Source organism: Sinohyriopsis cumingii, chromosome 10 (genome assembly GCF_028554795.1).
Source record: "Sinohyriopsis cumingii isolate HCF-2022 chromosome 10, ASM2855479v2, whole genome shotgun sequence".
Lineage (NCBI taxonomy): Eukaryota > Metazoa > Mollusca > Bivalvia > Unionida > Unionidae > Sinohyriopsis > Sinohyriopsis cumingii.
Genome location: NC_142970.1, coordinates 50,612,420 through 50,633,934, shown reverse-complemented (window position 1 = coordinate 50,633,934; position 21,515 = coordinate 50,612,420). Strand labels below are relative to the sequence as shown.

General features: G+C 38.7%; 1 protein-coding gene across 1 annotated transcript in view; it reads right to left on the bottom strand.

Annotated features, from left to right (window-relative positions):
• Window positions 1-19,375, bottom strand: part of LOC149790136 (shiftless antiviral inhibitor of ribosomal frameshifting protein homolog) — a 33,573-nt gene extending 14,198 nt beyond the window's left edge. The window contains exon 1 of the mRNA XM_089972117.1: window positions 19,218-19,375. Coding sequence (XP_089828243.1) covers window positions 19,218-19,271 — 54 coding nt within the window. The 5' untranslated portion in view covers window positions 19,272-19,375. The remainder of the gene's footprint in view (window positions 1-19,217) is intronic.
• Between the last annotated feature and the right edge of the window lie 2,140 nt (window positions 19,376-21,515).

Sequence of the window (21,515 nt, the reverse complement as noted above, 5' to 3'; positions counted from 1 at the left end):
ACTAGTTGTACTTCAAGCATCTGATTTTGGGTGTTGTTGAGCTTGATCTTGAGTTTTGTACTTCAAGCGTTTTGAGAATACGAGGCCAGGGCCTCATACGTATGACTCTGGAAACAAACTAGCTGAAACATAATAAAGTTAAAAAAGTTTATTTCCTGTAGCAACAGCCATGTAAAGTTTCGCAAACATAATCGTTTTTCTGTTTTATTTGTTTATCTTGTCCATGTTTTGTATTTCCCTTTGAAAAAGACTCATTAAAGAGTCGAAAGAGCTCATGCAAGTTAGATACTAGTTTCGCACTGTTCGTTGTTAGTCTATTGCATATATATATATATATATATATATATATATATATATATATATATATATATATATATATATATATCCATTTTGTAGTTCATCATTTACATTCTAGATTAGTTTTTACCTTGATATAATTTTTGTTCACCCTTGGAAAAATCTGCTTTGGATTCACTTTAAATTGTAGAATAAACATGTTTTCTTTATTACTTAGATCAGAATTTAGCTTTCTCTTTATGAAAAGATGATTAATTATACATTATGACGTAAAGGTCAATTGAGTAAGGGTAGTGGTGGGGGGGGATCGTAGAGCTATGCTGAGTTTAGTACTTAAAGTTATTTAATCAACTGTTTACGTATTTGACACTGGCTATTATCTGAAACAAATAGATCCAGCTTATTAATTTTATTCTCAAAGATAAATATATCTAAATTCTATCCACTTTATTGTTACGAACAAGCTCATGGACGAATTCAAATTAGAAACACTTGCTTATAGGGTCTGTGAAATACCTGTTACTGTTTTGCAATATATCTTTGCTATATTACGTTAGATTGCCCTTGTAGCATCGATCCTTCTCGTGTTTATATTTTTCTTAATAAAAATATCCGAATACAAATTTTTTCTCCTAAGGCCCATCTTATCTCGGTCGTACAATAATTTTATCAGGACTGTTCTCCTTCCTGGTATCAGTCTCCTGTTTACCTTAATGTTTTTTTAATTTTTTATAGCTACATTAAAAATCCAAATCTCGCGCGCGCGCACACACACACACACACACACACACACACACACTATAAATCTTGAACATGTCAGTAATTTCTTGACTTAGATTGCTGATAAATTCACTATTGTGAATAAATTTCACCAAATGCTACACTCTCTTTCTCTCATCTCTCACTGCAATTAATATTCTACACTCCATATAAGGTTTCCATTTTCAGATAGAAAACTGGCGTTTATAACAATGTCGTGGTTCTGCCCTTACGGGTAATTCAGAATAGCCTTCAAAATTAATTGCATTAGGCTGTAATAGCCTCATCTCGTCTGACTCTATCCTTACCATTACAACGCGGTCGACTGAACTGACCACGACACGTAAAGGTATCCAGACAGAAACCATACACACATAGTCGTTTATAAGTCGAGTCCATTTGCAATCGATATAATGTTCTGCCGTCGCATACTACGCCAGCAGATCAGGATCTATGTTGTTTCCTCTTCTGATTACTTCTATAACACAGCTAAACAGAGATCTAGCGACCCATTATGCGACGGCAGATCTGGTTCTGTGGCAGTCTGCAGTTACATCCGACTTATAAGAAAGTATATACGGTACCTCGTTAAAACGAAGAAAATTATACAATGAAATACATCATATTACTGACAACTCTGACAATGATAGGTGCCTTATACTTTTTAGTACAGTTAGAGGTTATAGCTCAAGTGTGAATTTTAATACAGAAACAGGCTATAGCTCAAGTGTGAATTTTAATACAGAGACGGGCTATAGCTCAAATGTGAATTTTAATATCGAAACAGGTTATATCTCAAGTGTGAATTTTAATACAGACAGGCTATAGCTCAAGTGTGAATTATAATAGAACGAAAGGCTATTGCTTAAGTGTTAGTGTGAATTTTAATACCAAGACAGGCTATAGCTCAAGTGTGAACTTTAATACCGAGACAGGCTATAGCTCAAGTGTGAATTTTAATACAGAGGCAGGCTAATAGCTCAAGGGTGAGTGTGAATTTTTATACCGAGACAGGCTATAGCTCAAGTGTGAATTTTAAATACCGAGACAGCCTATATAGATCAAGTATAAATTTTAATACCGAGACAGGTTATAGCTCAAGTGTATTTAGATTACTTCAGTTGCCACAGACCTTTTCTACATTCTTAAACAAAACAGTATAAAACATTAACATACAAGTGTTATCAATGGAAAGACTGTACCATTTTTGTTGGCTTCAGCACCATACCAAACAAAGCAACAAACTTAGATGAGGTTCTCATAAAGACTCTCAGAGCTGATTTATTTACATGTAGACAATTTTTTTTAAGCAAGAGCTATTGGGAAATAATCAGAAAGCAACAGACTGAAAGTGCAACTAGTATCATAACCTGTTGTTCGATAAATCGTTACAGGAAAGCATCCTTGCAATGGATGCTCGCGTCGTCAGTAGTATATGGGGGCGATATACCGACAATGGGAAAATACATTACAAAACATCCTACGGCACTATACGGATAAGGTTTATCAGATCATCCTGGGGCACTATACGGACAATGGGAATTGACCATGGGGAATATTGGGCCTGTATACGGACAAGGGAAAGTGAAGACGTTGTATAGGGACAATGGGAATGGAACTGGTGAGGTGACGTCACGGTACTGGAGATTGGTAACAATGTTGCTGACCTAAATCGGACGAAAGAGCTGGAAAAAAAAAACATAGAACGCTTGGCGGAGTGGAACTGGCGGGACACAGACATATATAACTCATCCAACACATATATGGCAAAGAGAATAAATGTCTTTTCGAGAAATATGAGTGGCTCTTTAAAGGGCCTTTGGTTTTCTTCTACTAATTTCTTCGTTACCTTCAGCAACTTCTTATTTTCTGTCCTTCATTCTTCTTCTTTTTCTTCCCCTCTTTCTCCTTCTCCTTTTCCTCCTTCTCCTCCTCCGCTTTTTTCCTATTCTCATTCTCCTCTTCTTTTTCTATTTTTTCATTCCGGGTTCTCATTCTTCTTCTATCATCTTCATCCACCTTCTCCTCCTTTTCCTGTTTCAATAACTCTCGTAGTCTTTCCTTCGTCTTTCTCAAATTGTTGATTTCCATTTTCACTCTATGATGGTTATAAGAATAGTGATCATCATTTATTTTGACTAGCATCTCCTCCATCACACCCAAATCGTCTACTGCTTCCTGCAACGGCTTCATTTTATATATTGCATTAGAAGCCATCTTCTTAGATTATTCAATGTTTAATGGCGCGAACGTCGGTTGTCGTTTGAATTTAAGTCGTTTGCGCCTATATGGGCATGCACGACTAGTTTATGCCCCATCTGGGGCTGATCGAATTATTTCGAGGGGGAAGGAATGGTGCCACTTCCTGCAACGCATTAGTGCAATTAAAAAGTGCCATTTGATTAGTCCGATTTTCGAGACATTGATGTATCACGGTACTCCTGGTGAGTGGGAAAGGCCAACACGCACTCACTTATAGTTCTTGTCTGGCAGTGGCAAGGGTATGTCGGACTGAGTGGAAGGGATGCACCTTACATCCAGAATCGATTTTTTGTTCGCCAGTTTCCGAATATTAAATGGCGTCGTCTTGCCGTATTTGTAATTTAGAAAATCATTATTTGTGCTGTTTGTAGAATAAAATAGAGATGACATGATGAATCTTCCTAGTATATTTTAGGGGAATTTATTTAGTCTGATGATATTTGGGGTTCCTACTCTAATCATAAGGTATTCCGCCTTGTGCGGGTTGGGGGGGGGGGCAGGCTGATTGCTGTGTTTTAACCTCATAATTCAAAATTTTTGGGACATATTTCCTAATTATGTAAATTTGATGCCACATTATGTAGCTGGTCCGATGACTATGGGCTTTTAGACACCTTATAGATCTAATATTTAGGTTCTTACTTTAAGTTTTAACAAGTTTATTGATCAAATTGTTGCCGCATTGTTCAGTGGGACCTGATGGCTGGGGTTTAAGCCACCTTACAATGTCTAGATTTATCGTCCAGTTTTGATCGGCGCGCATGTCCAGCGCTTGACGTTATATTTGTCAAGCACGGACGTGAAGGAAATCATCCCTTATACTCACTTCACATATTATCTACTATCCACACAAACGTACGCGAACTCATACAAACCCCAAATATGCTATCCACACATGGGAAGAAGAAAAAACAACCACATATATACTATTCAGATACTGGACGAAGAAAAAACTATTATACTACTATCCACAAACCGCAAATATACTATCAACACACGGGAAAAAGAAAACACCACACTATTTACTTTCCACACAAACATACGCGAACTCATACAAACCCCAAATATACTATCCACACACGGGAAGAGGACAATATCACAATATCTACTATCCACACAAACGTACGCGAACACATGTAAACCCCAATATCTACTATCCACACACGGGAAGAGGAAGAAGAAAAAAACCACACACCACTATCCACACAAACGTACGCGGACGCATACGAAATCCAAAACCTACTATCCACACACGGGAAGAGAAAAAGAACAACCCACACACCCTACTATCCAAAGAAACGTACGCAAACTTACACACACACACACACACAGACACACACACAGACACACACACACACACACACATGTATGCATATATATATATATATATATATATATATATATATATATATATATATATATATATATATATATATATATATATATATATTAGGAAAGGAGTGAGCGTTTATAATCACACTAAAGAAACGTACGCAAACTTACACACACACACACACACACACACACACACACACACACACACACACATTGGTGGCTCCAGTCATTGTCCCAACTGACTATAGCTGCTGAAAGTGCGGAGGCAGTTTGAGTGTCCTCAGCACCGAAATCTTTCGTCTCTGGGATAGTGAAGGTTTCCATCCTTGTTCTATGCCACACTAGGAGATGCTGTGGCCTCCTTATTTCCTCTTCACATTTTTCCGTTTGGGGATATCACGGCTCTTGATACTTGTTGCAGTGGTTGTTTTGGCTGTGGCTGTAGCTGACACTGTACTGGTTGTGGAGGTGTCCTCAATTCAGGCTTGACTTCACAATGAGGCCTTAGCATGAAGTGAGGCAGGATTCTTTCGCCCTTCTCTTTCTTCTTTTTCCTCTCCTCCTCCTCTTGAATTCTTTCACTTTCCTGGGTTGCCTCTATGGTCAGCTCGTCCAGGCAGCGTCTGGCATACTCCAGGTGCATCTGGAGTTCTAGGAGTTTTGATATCCTGCTCATCTTGAATGTTGACGAGTAAGCGATGGGTAGCCAGACTGGCGAACGCTTTCGCTTTATATGAACCATACTGTCACAAAAACAAATATTACATTCCCAGTACGGCTATCAATACACACAGACGTGCGGTTGTGTGCTTGCTGCAAAGATATATGCTTTGTTTAGCAGGAGCCTGTAGTGAACCATCTTCGGATAAAGAAAGAAAGAAGAATAAGAGGGGGAAAAGAAGAACAGGAGTCTGGAACAAAGGAACTGAGGACCAAAGCAACAACAGAAGCCCGCCAAGCTAAAACAAAGAGCAAAGGACTTGGAACAAAGGAATCCCACCAAACAGAGAATAAGGTTAAAAACATTCATTAAACCTGCGGGCATACACTAATCATATGCTGTATTAAACTAATAATAACATTAAACTACTTTTATCTACTCAATTAAACTTCTATTCTTCTTTACTACATAACATAATGTCCCTTTTTTGGCGCCATTATCCTAAAACAAGCGCTAGGTACCATACTAGCGAACACTTTGACCGAGTCCTTGCACCTTTTAAGCACCAAAAATCACTGCAGGATTCTCAGTTATTAGATAACGCCAACTGCTACTTACTAAGCTATCAAATATGAATCAATATTAACTAATCAATATTCTTCCTTTGCCGATTATTCCAAAACAGGTGATAGGCCGCACACTAGCATTAACCTGGAGCATGTCCTTACATATTTCTAAACACAAAGAAAAATACTGTAAGATTCACGGTTATCGGATAATCTAACACCTCTAAATACCACTATTTTCCCAACCTTTCTCTACTAAAAATCTAACCCCTCTCACGCGAAACAAAATCCGAAAACAGGTACTAGGAAACACACTAGTAAACACCTGGGCAGAAACCTAGCAAGTCTGTTAGCTCTTACACACATCTGCATAGATTTTCTGCCATTAGAGGATCTCGGTTTCTTTTAACAAGTTAACCTAACTCTAAACAATCTACTAAAAACAAATCTAATTAATTAAAAATAAAAACATTTTTCATTATTTTACAATAGTAACAAACCAAATACAAAACTATCTCAACAAAATGTCTCAAAAAACTGGACTTAACAAGGCTGCATTTAACCAAAGGCAAAACATAAATAGGAAACAAAACACCATTACAAAACAATTGGCCAAATGTAACCCTCTGTCTCAGGATACCACAAAACCTCAACCCCATTGTCAGGGCACCATTAGTACCTCCCCCAAATAACAATAAGCAATATTAATCATTATAAAAAACAGTCCATCAAGCAATTTGTAGAAAAAAACACTAAAATGCACAATTCTCTACAATTAGGAACAAACATAGCCCCAAAACAACCCCAAATACGATTACCAAAACCAACTGAACTAGAACCAAAGCAAGCACTTCAAAATACTGAAAAACCAAATAGGGCAATTCAAGTAAAAATTGTAAACACAACACCCACCCCAAGAACCCAAAAGTAAGTAATCTGTGATAGTAACACACCTGGCCGATCAGAAATCATAAGCAAAAAAGGAACTAAAACCCAACAAAAATCAAATAACTCAACTAAATCAGACAACCTCCCCACTAAGAACAGCCACAATAAACCAAAAGATCCATCCCCACCTCCCAAGAAACCACACTTATTAAAACCAATTCGAACAAACAGAGTGTCCACCCAAAACCACAAAAACAAGTAATACACAACAACCAAACCCCAGGACCACCAGGGACCCACCTGGAAGCAAAAACACACCTAAATAGAACACCAACACATCTAACAAATTTGACCAACCCCCTATTCAGGAGAAAACCACCGAATAATTAAAATACACAGGGAAAGGAAAGGGCCCCATGAACTCCAAACCTCATATAAGCTCTAACCATATTGGAACCAAAAACACAGGGACAATCCACCCACAAAACCATCAAGACAACAAACCAAAATTCCACTCACTAGAACACACACTATACATCAGCAGCAAGTCCAACCAACTGTTAAACTTAAGCACAAATATCATCATGTCAGACCTACTAAGAGTGCAGCAGGGAAAGTGTAGACTATTAAGGCCAAAAACTAACTACATAATCATCCACTGTAGCACATTCAGTAAAGCAGAAAAACTACTACAAATTGAAAACATGAGGCACATAAAAATTAAAACGGAAAGGCACTACAAGATGCACAAAAAAAAAAAAAAAAAAAAAAACCACACAACCCTGCATCTTCTAAATCAGTACCCCTAAACCAACAAATAAAGCAGATCCCTGTAATGAACCTACCAAAACATCCCCACAAACAAACTTTAAGGGAGTATTAACACTCAAAGGTCACAACAAAGACCTAAACAATGAAATATTATTCAAAAAACAAAATGAAAATGGTACTAAAGTCCAAAAAATCTCTATACTTAAAAATTACAAAGGACAAAACACCTCAAAAGCTGTACTAGAATCCACCGAACCACTAGCACCATTGGTCAAGCTAGGCCCATACGGGGTGATACACAGACTCGAACCCTTTATTAACAAACTTAGCTTTAGCACAACATGGCAACATTGCGGACACTATGCCCTCAAATGTCGATACAAACAAAGATGTCAACACTGTGGCGGCCAACACAAGGGCACATGCCACTCACATAACCAAAATGCCCTAACTCCAGGGACCCTCACCACCCCAAAGTAGCAGAATGTCCCTACACAAGTATAGAAATGGATGATCATTACTCTAACGAACACCAAACATCTTACATACCTTGTAGCCAAAAACATAACAAAAACAAAAGAAAAATATCTCCCCAAACAACCTGAGGCTAGCGAAACACTAAATAGCCAAAATCAAACTATACTAAGCTGAATCCCCACCCCCAAATCACAATTTCCCCACCCCCAAAACACAACAATAACTAACCAATATTCAACAGCCACAAAACCAAAACCAACAACGGAAAAACCTAAACCAAATCAGTATCATATCCACTCTACCTATAACCAAAAATTAAACCCACCACCCAATGATAGTAAAACCACAGTAACATGGCCCACCCTCTTCGACACACTAAAGAAACCATCCGAATTATATAGCAACAACCCACCTGACCTAGCAAACATAATAACAACGAAAACCAAATAATAACTAAGCATTTCAAATCCACACTTGCAATTACTCACCTGACCACCAATTTATCAGAAAAATCTAACACCAACAATGGATAATATAACCAAAAAAGAACTTATAATCTGGCAATTGAACTGTGGGGGATTACCTAAAACTCTCCAAGAGCTACTTTTAAAATTAATAAATCAATCAACAAAACAGCTATCATTTGCCTCCAAGAAACACATCTATCAGAAAACCTAAAACGTTTACCTAAGATCCCAGGGCACTCACCAGGCATATTCAAACACCGTAATAATGGAAAAAGGGGAAGAGGCCTGACGATATGTTTATTAGAAACGTTAACAAACTCAGAAACCCTACTAGTTCCGATTGCCAAATGAACCCAACAACACCCTTGAAATACTTACTATCCTAATAAGTACTGGAACAACTACTATTCAAATTACAAAAGCTGTACTAGAATCCACCGAACCACTAGCACCATTGGTCAAGCTAGGCCCATATGGGGTGATACACAGACTCGAACCCTTTATTAACAAACTTAGCTTTTGCACAACATGGATATATTGTCAACCATAGACACTAAAGATCTAGGAAACTCAGATACCAACATCTTCGACGACAATATAATTAAATCCATTCACAATACAGCTAGTTTCAGCATACCAAAAACTGTAAGATCCCCAACTAAAAAATCAATGCCCTGGTGGAGTGACCTATGCAGCGCAGCACATAAAAAAGAGCACTCAATAAATACAAACACACAGGAAACTCCTTAGACTTCGCCCACTACAAAGATGGGGGAAACAAATCTAAAACACATCATAAAATTAGCCAAAGAAAAACCCTGGCAAACGTTTTGTTCTAAACTAAACCTAAAATCAAATTCCAAATAAGTCTGGGATAAAATAAACTCTATTAGAGGAAAATCAACCTACTCAACTCCTAAACTAATAAGTGCTACCACCAATCAAGAAAAGGCCGATTTGCTTGCCAGTCACTTTTCCGACATGAGCAGCAACTAGAAAAGTGACTCATGTCACTTTTCCGACATGAGCAGCGACAAGATCCATTCAAAACATTTAAGACCAAAGAAATACGACAGAAAACACCTATTTCAAGACAGGGAAACCCGAGATTCGGACTTACACAGCGAACTCACCTTATACGAATGGGAAATAGCGTTATTGGTCAAAGAAAGAAACATCACCTGGAAAAGATCAAATCTGCTATATAATATATAAAAATCTCCCCAGTAATATTACAACAACCATTATTAAGCTACTCAACCAAATCTGGATCAATGGAAAACTACCAAACAGCTGGAAACAAGCCATCATTATTCCCATCCCCAAACCAGACAAAGACCCAAACAACATAAAATCACCAATAATATACGTATGGAAAATATACTCTCAAACAGATTAAAACATCACCTCGAAAGCAACAATCTGCTATCAGCAAACCAATGTGGCTTTCGTAACAAGCGTTCCACCACCGATCAACTACTACGATTAGAAACGGATGTTAAACTTGCATTCAACTCCATGAGAAAAATAAACAGAAACCTCACAGCGGTCTTTCGTGACCTAGAAAAAGCTTTTGGCCTAGTCTGGACAAACGTGTTGATTGCAAAAGTCAACAACTTCGGAATTACTGGACGCATGTTTAACTGGATTGCAAACTTTCTAGCAGGTCGTAAAAGTATAACCAGAGTAGGAAACACCCACTCCAGAGATATCTCCCTTGAAAATGGAACACCACAAGGAAGCGTACTCAGTCCAATATTCTTAAACCTTATGATTAACGACCATGACCTTAATCTAACCTCCACTAACGTTAATATCTCACAACTCGCCGACGACAGCGACATCTGGAGAGCAGAAAACCCCACCAGAAAACCAGTAATTACAGAAATACAAAAAAGTTTAGATAACATAAACATATTAGTAAACAGGCTAATAAACTTAAAAACTAGGGACTAAATAAGATCAGATGTCTTTGACATGCCATAGAGACCCGATCGTTCGGCAAAGATATCTATTTTAATCAAATAAAACTTCGCCTGGAAATAAAACAATAGCTCCATCAATAAAACTATGACAAAATAAACCAAACAACCCTAAAACCCACACATACAGGAACAATAAAATGCAATAACCCTCAATCATTAGTTATCTACTTACTTGTTTTAATTTTTTTAAAAAATTAATTAAAAACAAAATTAAATTTCAAAATTCCTGCATAGCGGGACCTGAGATCAATCTGGAAACAACGGACAGCAGCCTGCCTTTCCGCACTTCTCCCTTGCCACGGACAGACACCAATTGTCAGCACTCAATGCGTGCATAAATGTTTCCAAATAAACACACGAGTGAGTAAGCACAATTCCCACTCATTCCATCAAGAGAAACAGAGTGTATTTCTTAAACATGAGAGTGTGTTGGGTCCATTCCCACTCATGTCAGCCCTCCATTCAGACCGTTAGGAACCTATATGGACCCACGGCCTGAGGCTAAATTAACAGTTCTCCTTGAGCACATAAATGCATGGGGGATGAAGTACTGATTCCTTCCACCAGGAACAATTAACAGGCCGCAGTGTGGTCATAAATCCGAGGTACATGCATTTAATGTGCGCACACCTCGTTAATTCAATAATATATAGATAGACAAAAACATGGAACGAGCGGACCTAAAATAAACACTCACTCATTTTTGCTTACAAGCACTAACTACAAACAAAAACACAGACTATTTGAAAAGCTACGAAAACGAAGTGCTTATAGACACACATCTATTTTTTTAACGTACAGACAAATACAAATACACACACTTTTGGCAATTGACCTAGTTTGTCTTTTTAGAATATTGAGGTAGCCCTGAAAAGGGCTGTATTTTTGTGGATGGGGATGATGGCAATTTTTTTTGTTTTGGGTGGTTGGAGTGCTGAAGTGCTATGATAGACCTGCAATCCGCGGGTCACCATCGGTTTCAAACCAGGAGCCATCGAACGAAAGGCCGATTTCAGCATATATGCTGAACCATGTCCTCGCTGTCAAGAGCCTCCTCGTACACAGAATACATGATTTACGAGTCGTTGGAGAATCGCTTTCGAAAATGGAGTTTCACCGTGACTTTCCCTTTGGTGAATGGAATATTCTGATCCAGATCTCCTTTTATAGCAATGTTGACAGTGTCAAAATACGACTTACTGACGGGCAAATAATGAGGATGCACACATTCTCGGTTAACGTGATAAGTTTTTCCACCTTCCTCGTCAGCGTTTGTGAAGGAATCCACTTTGAAAAGAATGACACGTAGAAACAGTACGGAGGTGTGTCCCACCATGTTACACTCCACAATATCGGTGTACACAAAGATCAAATTGAGTCCTTGGTTCAATTCTACCGGGGGGTCACTTGAAGTGAGATGAATGTCCAAAAGAGGATTGTTGTTGTTGGAGTGGTGACTATTGGAAGGGTAACTGACGTTGGCTCCCGTTGTTTCCGTTAGAAGACTATTTAAGGGAAGGATTGGGAAGAAGGTAACCGAAGCAACAACTCAGTAAAATGGTCCACAATTGCTTATCTCCTTGTTGCAAACTAAAGTTAGCAATGGCAACACCGATGGCACAATATACCACAAAGATTTGCCAGAAAAAGACGATTTGCGTTTAAGGTACATATTCTAAACACCATCCACACAAAGGCTGCTTTTGTAGACCTTGCAGAGAAGAACCGTGTGAAGCAGTGATCACTGCGGTGGTTACCACCGTTACGGTAGATGAGGGCATGATGTTCACTTCATTTTATAGTCGATGACTTGCGAAGCGTCGATCTAAGAATCAAATCTGGGAGGATATCCTTTCCAACGTACTTTGACCTCTCTGACACGACGCGTTCCCACTTTACGGTTCTTCGTTCGAGAATGCTCTCGATGTCGTAGACTTCGTATTCTTTTTTGGTCACGCGTTGTAACTCGGGCAAATACAACACTCCTTTTAATACTTCTCCGTTCATGTCTTCTAATGTATAGACGGCAATATGACGGCCACGCAATCGTCCAGTGACAAGAAACAATTTGGTGGTCCAGTTGGATAAGTAACCTTTGTAGAAAGTGCGTTTTGGTTTTGCCAATGCGAACCCAATCTACTGCTGCCAACACTTCACCTTTCTCTGGGACAGCCACAGTCGCGGACGTACCAAACATGATCTCAAAAACAATCATTTCCTTGTCGGGAGTCACGTTTTGGGGGCCCCTCCGATACTCCGATGCTAAGATTGGTTGTACGCTTGGAACAGGTGCGATGATACGTCGATGCACTTGAGAGTGTGTTGATGCGTAAAATATTTCCACATGCGTTCTTTTAAGGTGCGTTGTAAATGTTCCACTATGCTGGCTCTGGTTTCGGGATTCTCGGTGGTGAAAAAATGAATGTCACGTTTCTTTAATTCTTTTTGGTTTCAACACCAGTTTGAGGGCTCGCACTAACTCACTGCTCAATTTGTAAGTCTACGGCACGACCCAGGTAAATTTGGAAAAGATATTGATGACAGAAAACAAATATTTGTAGCCACGATTGTAGGTGGCGAAATGAGACAACAACTAAATCGGCTTGCTACTGATAATCGCTGCCCTCTACTCGGATGCGACATCTGGAAAATTTTCGTCGAATGGGTTTGTGTAAAGTGTACGTGGCTTGTTCTTGTAACCATCGCTGCACGGGGTTTGCCAGCACGATACCATTTCTGAACTCCTCCGTGACCTGCAGGATGGGCTGGATCGTAAAAAATGTTGGTTTAAACCTTCTCCATTATTTAATAACTCACTCACTCTTAGCTGATACTAATTTGTATGTAGCGAAATGATGGTTTGGAAACGGCTTTACGTGTCCGATGTGCCACGGAATAGACCTCGAGGGTAGTGGTGGTGGTGGGGTGGTAATGGGATGGATTTGATCTTTTCTTTTTTCACTTCTGGCGTCTTTTCTACCTTTTTGACTTCTGTCGAAGGAGGCGTGGACAACATCTTTTTAACCCAAGCTTTAAGTTCTTTTCGTTGGGGAGTGGGGGAAGGGGTCAAAAGAACGCTGAAATCTTACTAGGAATGGGAGCTGCTGACAGTGTTTCAAAGACTTCTCGTACCTCATTTTCCTCAGGCATTCGTGGGGCTGAGTCTGTCATGACCTCTGAAGGTGGCGGTAATGAACTTTTCAACAGGGGTTCAAAATCTTTACGGGTTGGCAGAGCTGTTTATTCTACAGCTTTCTGGTGAAAGAGTTGTAGTCTTTGCAATAGATAACCGTACTTTTTTTCTGTTTCGGACAAATCGTTGCGATCCATCAACGACTGAAATTCGTGTTGTAACTGGGACATCTCTGTCAAATGAGGATTAGGAGGCAAATGCGGTGTCCGTTGTTCTTGCCTACGATGGTATTCCATCCATCGTTTGTAAGGTACTAAAACCAGTTTTCGTCTTTCCATTCGATTTCAATGGTCACGTCTGAGATCTTTTGACTCAGTGGTCTTCTTCTTACCTTCCATGGAAGCATGGGTAAAATTCTTCTCAGGAGCCCCAACGTGAGCCCTACTAATCATTTGACAAGAGTTCCTAACAGGGTTAAAAATCTTCCGTGTTGGACCAACATTTTTTTCTTCTGACGGTCGGGGATTTCCTTTTGAACCATTTGACGAAGAAGGTGAAGATCTTTGGCTAAGCATTTGTTTCTGGTGGTTAGCCAAATGTATCGTGCCTTTCAAAAGGTTAGAACAACATTAGCACACAGTAACCGCTGTCGATAATGCCTTTGACGGCTGTCTGAATGAGTGTTTTTCGCATGGGTGGAGAAGCTTTGGAGAGGACGAACAACATGTTCTTATGTTTGACTAAACGAAGAGGAAGTCCTTTCCTTTTCTTTCCTTTCGGGAGTGAAGAAGGATATTTTCTGGGGGTGTCATCTTCGTCGGTTTCAGGGCACACACCAAAAATGCACTGACATCGATGACTTGGCACACGCCCTTTTATCTTTTTTCTTTACTATCGCGTCGTCAAAAAGATAACGATATGTTTTCCAAAATCCTAAAAGAATCCTCCCCTTTGGTTGCTCCTTTTTTCTTTGGACGACTGTGTCTTTTCTGTGGGTGACTTCCATGCATAGATAAACGCTTTTTCGCATGACGAGACTGTCCTTGTCTTTTTCCTTCTCGTTTTTTGACAGAAGAACGACGATGGTGACGGTGTGCGTTTCTTTGACAGGACATCCTTGGGCGTTCAGGAGCACAAAACACTGATTACCATTCTTTGCCTCAGTTTCTTTTCCCACTGGAATGCGTCGCCACTGGTTGTGTTTACGTCGTATCAACTTGATGACAGGTATCACGCGTCGTGGAAGGGTTCGCAAAGGACTAAATGGGGACAGTTATTGCTTGGACAAATCCAGTAAACTCTGTAACATGCCCGATCTCTCTTGGACTTTGTATTTGGGAGCAGGTACGTTGTGAGCAGCTACCACTGCAGCTACAAAGGAGGAGGGTGTCACCGTGAAGAAGTTCTTGGAGACGCGAGTTTCCATTGTTTCATAAAATGGGGAAGAACAGGTGTCAAATTGGGTTGGCATGCATTTCTAGCAAAAGAGTAGTGGAAGACCCTGAGGCTACTGGAGACTCAGTCGCCGTCGCTGTAGGTCGTAGCCTCTTGCGGAAAGAAGCTGTTTTCTGGGGTCTTTTCTTTTTTCTGGGGACTTTCATTTTTCTGTGGTCTTTTCATTTTCTGTTGCTGTGACCTAGTCTTGACACCACTGCTCTTTTCTTCTTTTTTGGGAGTTGTTCTTTTCTTGGGGAGGACTTTGATGGCATTTAAGAAGAGCAAATGATGAAACCTCCTACATAACCGCTACCTCCAGGTTTCAAAATGATTTGCTTTATTGGTTTGAGTGTTGATGCTGAGATCGGCCAGTTGCGTCAAGGCTGCTTTGTTTCTGCCAAAAAAGCGTTTGATTTGTTGAGGAATGTGAATGATGCCTTGCAGTACTTAACGTGCTTCACCGGAAAACATCGTAAGACTTCTTTGAGAGAAGGCGGCAAAGGTGCTGATAGAGGAACAAATTCTTTCGGGGAAGAAAGAAAATTGACTAAATCTCAATTAAAATCGGTCTCTTCTGGAAGTAAGACTGTTGACTTTGGTAGCCACTGCTATACCATCGATTCTCGTCTCCACTGCCGGTACACCCCAATTCATCGTCTTCTTAGTTTCCGTCATGTTTGAAAACTCCGTCTCATTGATTCACTGCGCACAGACGCTAGCGCATCTATAAAGGGAATGTGACGTAACAGGTAGCTCTCATCGGATTGGAAGACAGAACTCACACTGCGACTAAATTTTGTAACGAGTGTTTGGATTGGTGTAACAAAACTCAATCTATTTTGATCCGTTCTTCCAAAATAAATAACCGCAGTTCAGTTCATTTCATTCCCATCACCTGTTCTCTTCACAAGATGTGCACTAACGATGAATCATCTACTCTCGTATCGTCGATGCTGTTCCCTACGGACTTACCCATGTATGTCAAATCATCATCGACAATCACCCGGATCACTGATACGAACATTTGAAAAAGAAGACTCTGTGTGAAGAGACAAGGCTGTCTGAAGCGAGTTCTCATCTACGACCCAGAAGTCAGAAGAAGTTTGAGGAAGAGAAGAAGACCTATGCGCTGCCATCTGTGTTAACGGAATTATGTTAACATAAAATCATACAGGCCCTATTTAGGGCCACTCACATGCCTCGAAAAGATATTTATTCTCTTTGCCACCCCTGTGTTGTATGAGTTATATATGTCTATGTCCCGCCAGTCCCACCCTGCCAAGCGCTCTAGGTTTTCTCCCGTTCTTTGGTCCGAGTGAGTTTAGCTCCTTGCAACATTGTTACGAATCTTCAGTACCGTGGCGTCACCTCACCTGTTACATTCCTATCGTCGCTATACAACAACTTCACTTTCCTTTGTCCGTATACAGGACCAATATTCCCCACAATCAATTCTCATTGACCGGATAGTTCCCCAGGGTGATCTGAAAAAACTTGTCCGTATAATGCCGCAGAGTGTTTTATAATGTATTTTCCTACCGTCCGTATATCGCCCCCACATACTACTGTCGTCTCGTTGAGGGATGGATTTGTTTAAATCCTTTTCAAAGAGATACGAAGCTCCGTTGCAAAAGTGATAAAGGGCCACTGACAGTTAAATTATCTAGCTTTTATGCAGCCATCGTGACTAAAATATAAACTAATTATTTTTTGTTTTGGTTTAAATGAGAATTAAACTATTTGTCACAGGTTGTTTTAGAGTTTGCAATGTGGGAATTGAATTTCTATTTATTTTTGTTTTTTTAAATCCCAGCCCACTCCCCCGACCAAAAACATTAAATAGTCGTCTCCTTACATTTTGTGTCTAGTGCCAATTAAAGGGAGATTATGAGAAAAGCTTGTACATTTCATGTTTTCGAAGAATATTTTTAAAACGAATTTTTAATAATCCAAGGTGTGCTGTATACATGTGTTTTTTTTTCTTCTTCTAATTTCGTATCGCTGAATAATATGCATTCAATCATTTTGACTCCAGTGAATTCCTGAAGAAATGCCCGTCTCACTAAAACGTGTTGACATTAAACCAGTTTTGTACAAGCCATTTTGTTCGAGGACGGAGGTATTGATGAAAGACTCGGAAATGAGAGGGTAGAGGTTTTAAAAAAATTCATTTGAGTAAAAAATTTCCAATTTGTAAAATTTCTGGATTCCTTACCGAAACTTTTAAAGTGGTTGTGCAGGGTATGGAAGATTGCTTTGAGCAATATGGCTACTGGAAACTGCGATCGGAACATCGGTTGAACATATATCATCTCCAGAAATAAACTCGGAAGTTGTTGTTGGAATAAACATCAGTTATATGTGTTTGAAGATACGTCTCGAGTCAGAATGTTATCATACGTCACGACAGAGAGGGCCGAACTGTTCTGCATGTTATTTTGTCTACATCTGAAGCCATATTTTGACAAGTAAACAAAACTAGTTCCGACTATAGTTCTCAGTGGCGGCCAATTACATTCGAGTTTTCTTTCCCGACATAACGGAAAAGACCGAAGTTGTTCCGATTGTAGACCCTGCCGTATAATTTTGTTTTTACATTCGGAATGTCCAAATTATAGAGGGAAGTTTGTTCACGATAATCGAGGGGGCGGCGGTATATTATCATGAGTTGTAACGGATACAGGCTGTATATATAATGCAAATAGGTAATGCCCCCCAAAAGGCCCCATTTTTCTTTGCTGTAAACTACATTTACCATGACTGTGTGATATCTTCAGTATATATATATATATATATATATATATATATATATATATATATATATATATATATATATATATATATATATATATATATATGTATGTATGTATGTATATATATATATATATATATATATATATATATATATATATATATATATATATATATATATATATATATATATATATATATATATGATAATATTATGTATAAACTTGACCTGGAAGTTTTCTACAAAGTTATACATAGCAATGATACAATGTAGCAATAGCCTGGTGAGTTGACGGCTATACTGTAAATACCATAGCATAGACATAGAGTAGATTCTAATCCAGTTCATGCTGATTTCTTTGTTGTTGTTATTTTTGCGAAATGCCAGAGTTTCTCTCTCTCTCTCTCTCTCTCTCTCTCTCACACACACAAGAAACAGTGTATCGCTTCAGGGAAACCGGTTTAGTAGATGGCTAAATTTTGATAAGGAGACAGTTTGCTACTGGTAAGAAATTTGAATAAAATGCATGGCTCTTCATGCTTATAATGCACTTATTATACTATCTTCCTGTTATTATGACATGAGGTTGTTATCTAGAGTGAAGCCTCTATAAAATCAATATATATATATATATGAAATACATTTAGAAACCAACTATCATCTTCCTGGTATTATGACATCATGTCGTTATCTAGAGTGACGCCTCTATAAAATCAATATCCGCTCTCTCCCCACCCCACCCTCTCTCTCTCTCCGTTTATGTGTACACACACACACACACACAGATACATACATACATGCATATGTATATATATATATATATATATATATATATCAATATATATATATATATATATATATATATATATATATATATATATATATATATATATATATATTTCGAGACAGAAACACCAACAGACGGCTATGTCCCTGTATTGTGGCTGACCGGTAGCGGATTTGTCTGTTCTCTTTTCTCCAGAAGAAACTATTTTTTAATTTAAGAAAAGTATAATGTTGACCATTTTAAATCAAAACGAACACTCCTTCTCTAAACAGAACTCAAGGTAGAAAATAAACCTGAATCAGCAGCCGAATGACATCGATGGACGTGCTATTTTTAATTTAAATGCTGTACAGGGCTTTAGTACAAAACAACGTCTGAATACAAACAGTCGTCCTTAGGAGTGACATTACACTGCTCTACGGTGTTTATTGTTGCACGCAGTACCATCCCAATCTCAAACGATTACTTTCTGTTTCCGTTTATATCATGCCCATGTGATCAATTAAGTCCATTTAGGAAGTCCCAATTATAACCCTGTATTTGTGAACATTATCCCCTACCTCAACACACTCATTCGACTTGTATGCTTTGAATCTTTTCATTTCCATCAAGATACACTGATGAACAGTACTTTACTTACGCTTTGAGTCCGTTCGTCTAAATCACCATCATCGTCACCCGGTCCTTCCGCCATTTATATCAAATCTCGATTACGTTTTACAACTGCTGCACTGCTGCACACATTCCGAAAAATCGTTTGCTCTAAATTGCAAGTAAACAGAACTGTGTGACATTCGGTACGTGTAGGATACGTCGTTGATTTGTAAGAGTCCGACCGTCCTTCAATCTGTTGTTGATTATAATGTCAGATTTCTTGGTTTTATTAAGTGGCGGAGTTGTTGTAGGGTTTAACGCCATTTTTCAGCAAAGGCTATCTATGGCGGCCAGTTAGACCAACAAGTTGTTCTCCAAATTTTGTTTTTGAGGAAGAACCAAGAAAACCCCGGAAGGAACGACCGACCCACGAGAAGCTAATGGCAAACTTTCTCACATACCAACACTGGCCGAACCCGAGACTCGAACCCACGCAGACACAGATGAGATGGCAGTGATCCGTAACGGTGAGCGCTTTAGACCACTCGGCCACTCGGGGCCCTTTTAAGTGGCGGAGGACAACCGGTTAGTCTAACGAGAGTATATAACCCAAGATAGAAGGAAAAGTACAATTCGATCTAAACTCAACATGTTTACTAAAATTGTATTTGATTATCATGTTTTTAGAAATGTTTTCCTTTTCTGTCGCTCGAAACCTTGTCAGGTGAGAATATTGTCCTTGTTTGATTAATATTTTTTGGTGTCGTTAAGTCGATCCCTTTTGTCGAATGAAAAGCACTAACCATGACAACAGTCGTCAAATAAGGAAGTTGAAAAACAAAATGTATTCGATAGTTATTTTATAGGTGAAGAAATGTGTATTTTTTTTCTAAGCCAACAAGCTGATACCATGAAACCACATATTTTAATTGTTGTGAGTGATTTTGGTACATCTTTTTGGGGGGCCCCCAGTGGCCGAGTGGTCAAAAGCGTTACGGATAACTGCCATCTCACCTCTGTCTGTGTGGGTTCGAGTCTCGGATTCGGCTAATGTGGGTGTGTGAGAAAGCTTGCCAATAGCTTCTCGTGGGTCGGTGGTTCTTTTCGGGGTTTTCCCGGGTTCTTCCTCCACCATTAATACTGGCCGCCATGCATAGTCTATCGTTTGCTGAAAAATGACGTTAAACCCTATAACAACAACAACAACATCTTTTTTGCTTATTTCTGCATTCAAGCATGAATACGTGTGAAGTTTATTTCGGTAACGGACTCTGTACCCAAATTTCGATTGATACTTAATTTTGAGTTGCAATCAACAGTAATCAATGTTAAAGTTCTCCATCGTTTTCAGGCGTGTGTATTACTGTGTGAATTAAAATTGCTACCAACACAACTGTATTGCTGTATTTAATCAAGAGGTCTTCTTAAACATGGGGACCGTATGTGGTTACTAAGATACTTTATGAATGACACGGAATATCAAATAAAAACGGTCATGTATATTCAATCACTGACAATTTGCATGATTGATGGTAAGAACTAATTATAAAAACCTACTTTATGTTGTTTTGGTTAATGTTCAGACATCCTTGATGGCGCCACCTCATTCATTACATAAGTGTGTACTAGAGGGTCAACAATACTTTCTAATTTTAAGATATGTTCACCCTGGCGGAGAGAGAGAGAGAGAGAGAGAGAGAGAGAGGCCTCAATATTTAATTACAGGTCTGGACAATATATATATATATATATATATATATATATATATATATATATATATATATATATATATATATATATATATATATATATATATATATATATATATATATATTTATATATGGGCAGATATGCTTCTCAGTGGAAAAGAAAATAGTGATGAAGGTGAGGAAGAAAACAAGAGTACACCAAATTTGTTCTCTTACTGAAATATTGTTCACGGTAGCACGTTAAAATTACAGATAACCGTTACCAACGAAGCTGGTCAGTTAATTTCAACATCAAACTGGCCAATATTATCTCATTTACACCATCGACATATAGAACTTGAATTTCAGAATAAAATTACTATTTTCTATATTGTGTCAACAATGCATGTCAACATTATTTAACCTTGACATTAACTTTACGGCACCGCTTATTTGTTAGTTAGTCATGTTTATATGTATATTATGCAATATAGTTTACCAGTACAGCAGCACATTCCTGGCTATACAATGCCTAGTAAGTTTCGACATCCACTAGAAGGCACACAAATCAAAGATAGGGGCAAAAATGGAATAAACTCCATGAAATTTAAAGACATATTTTACATAAGCAACAGTTTTAACAAGTTTAAAGCTTT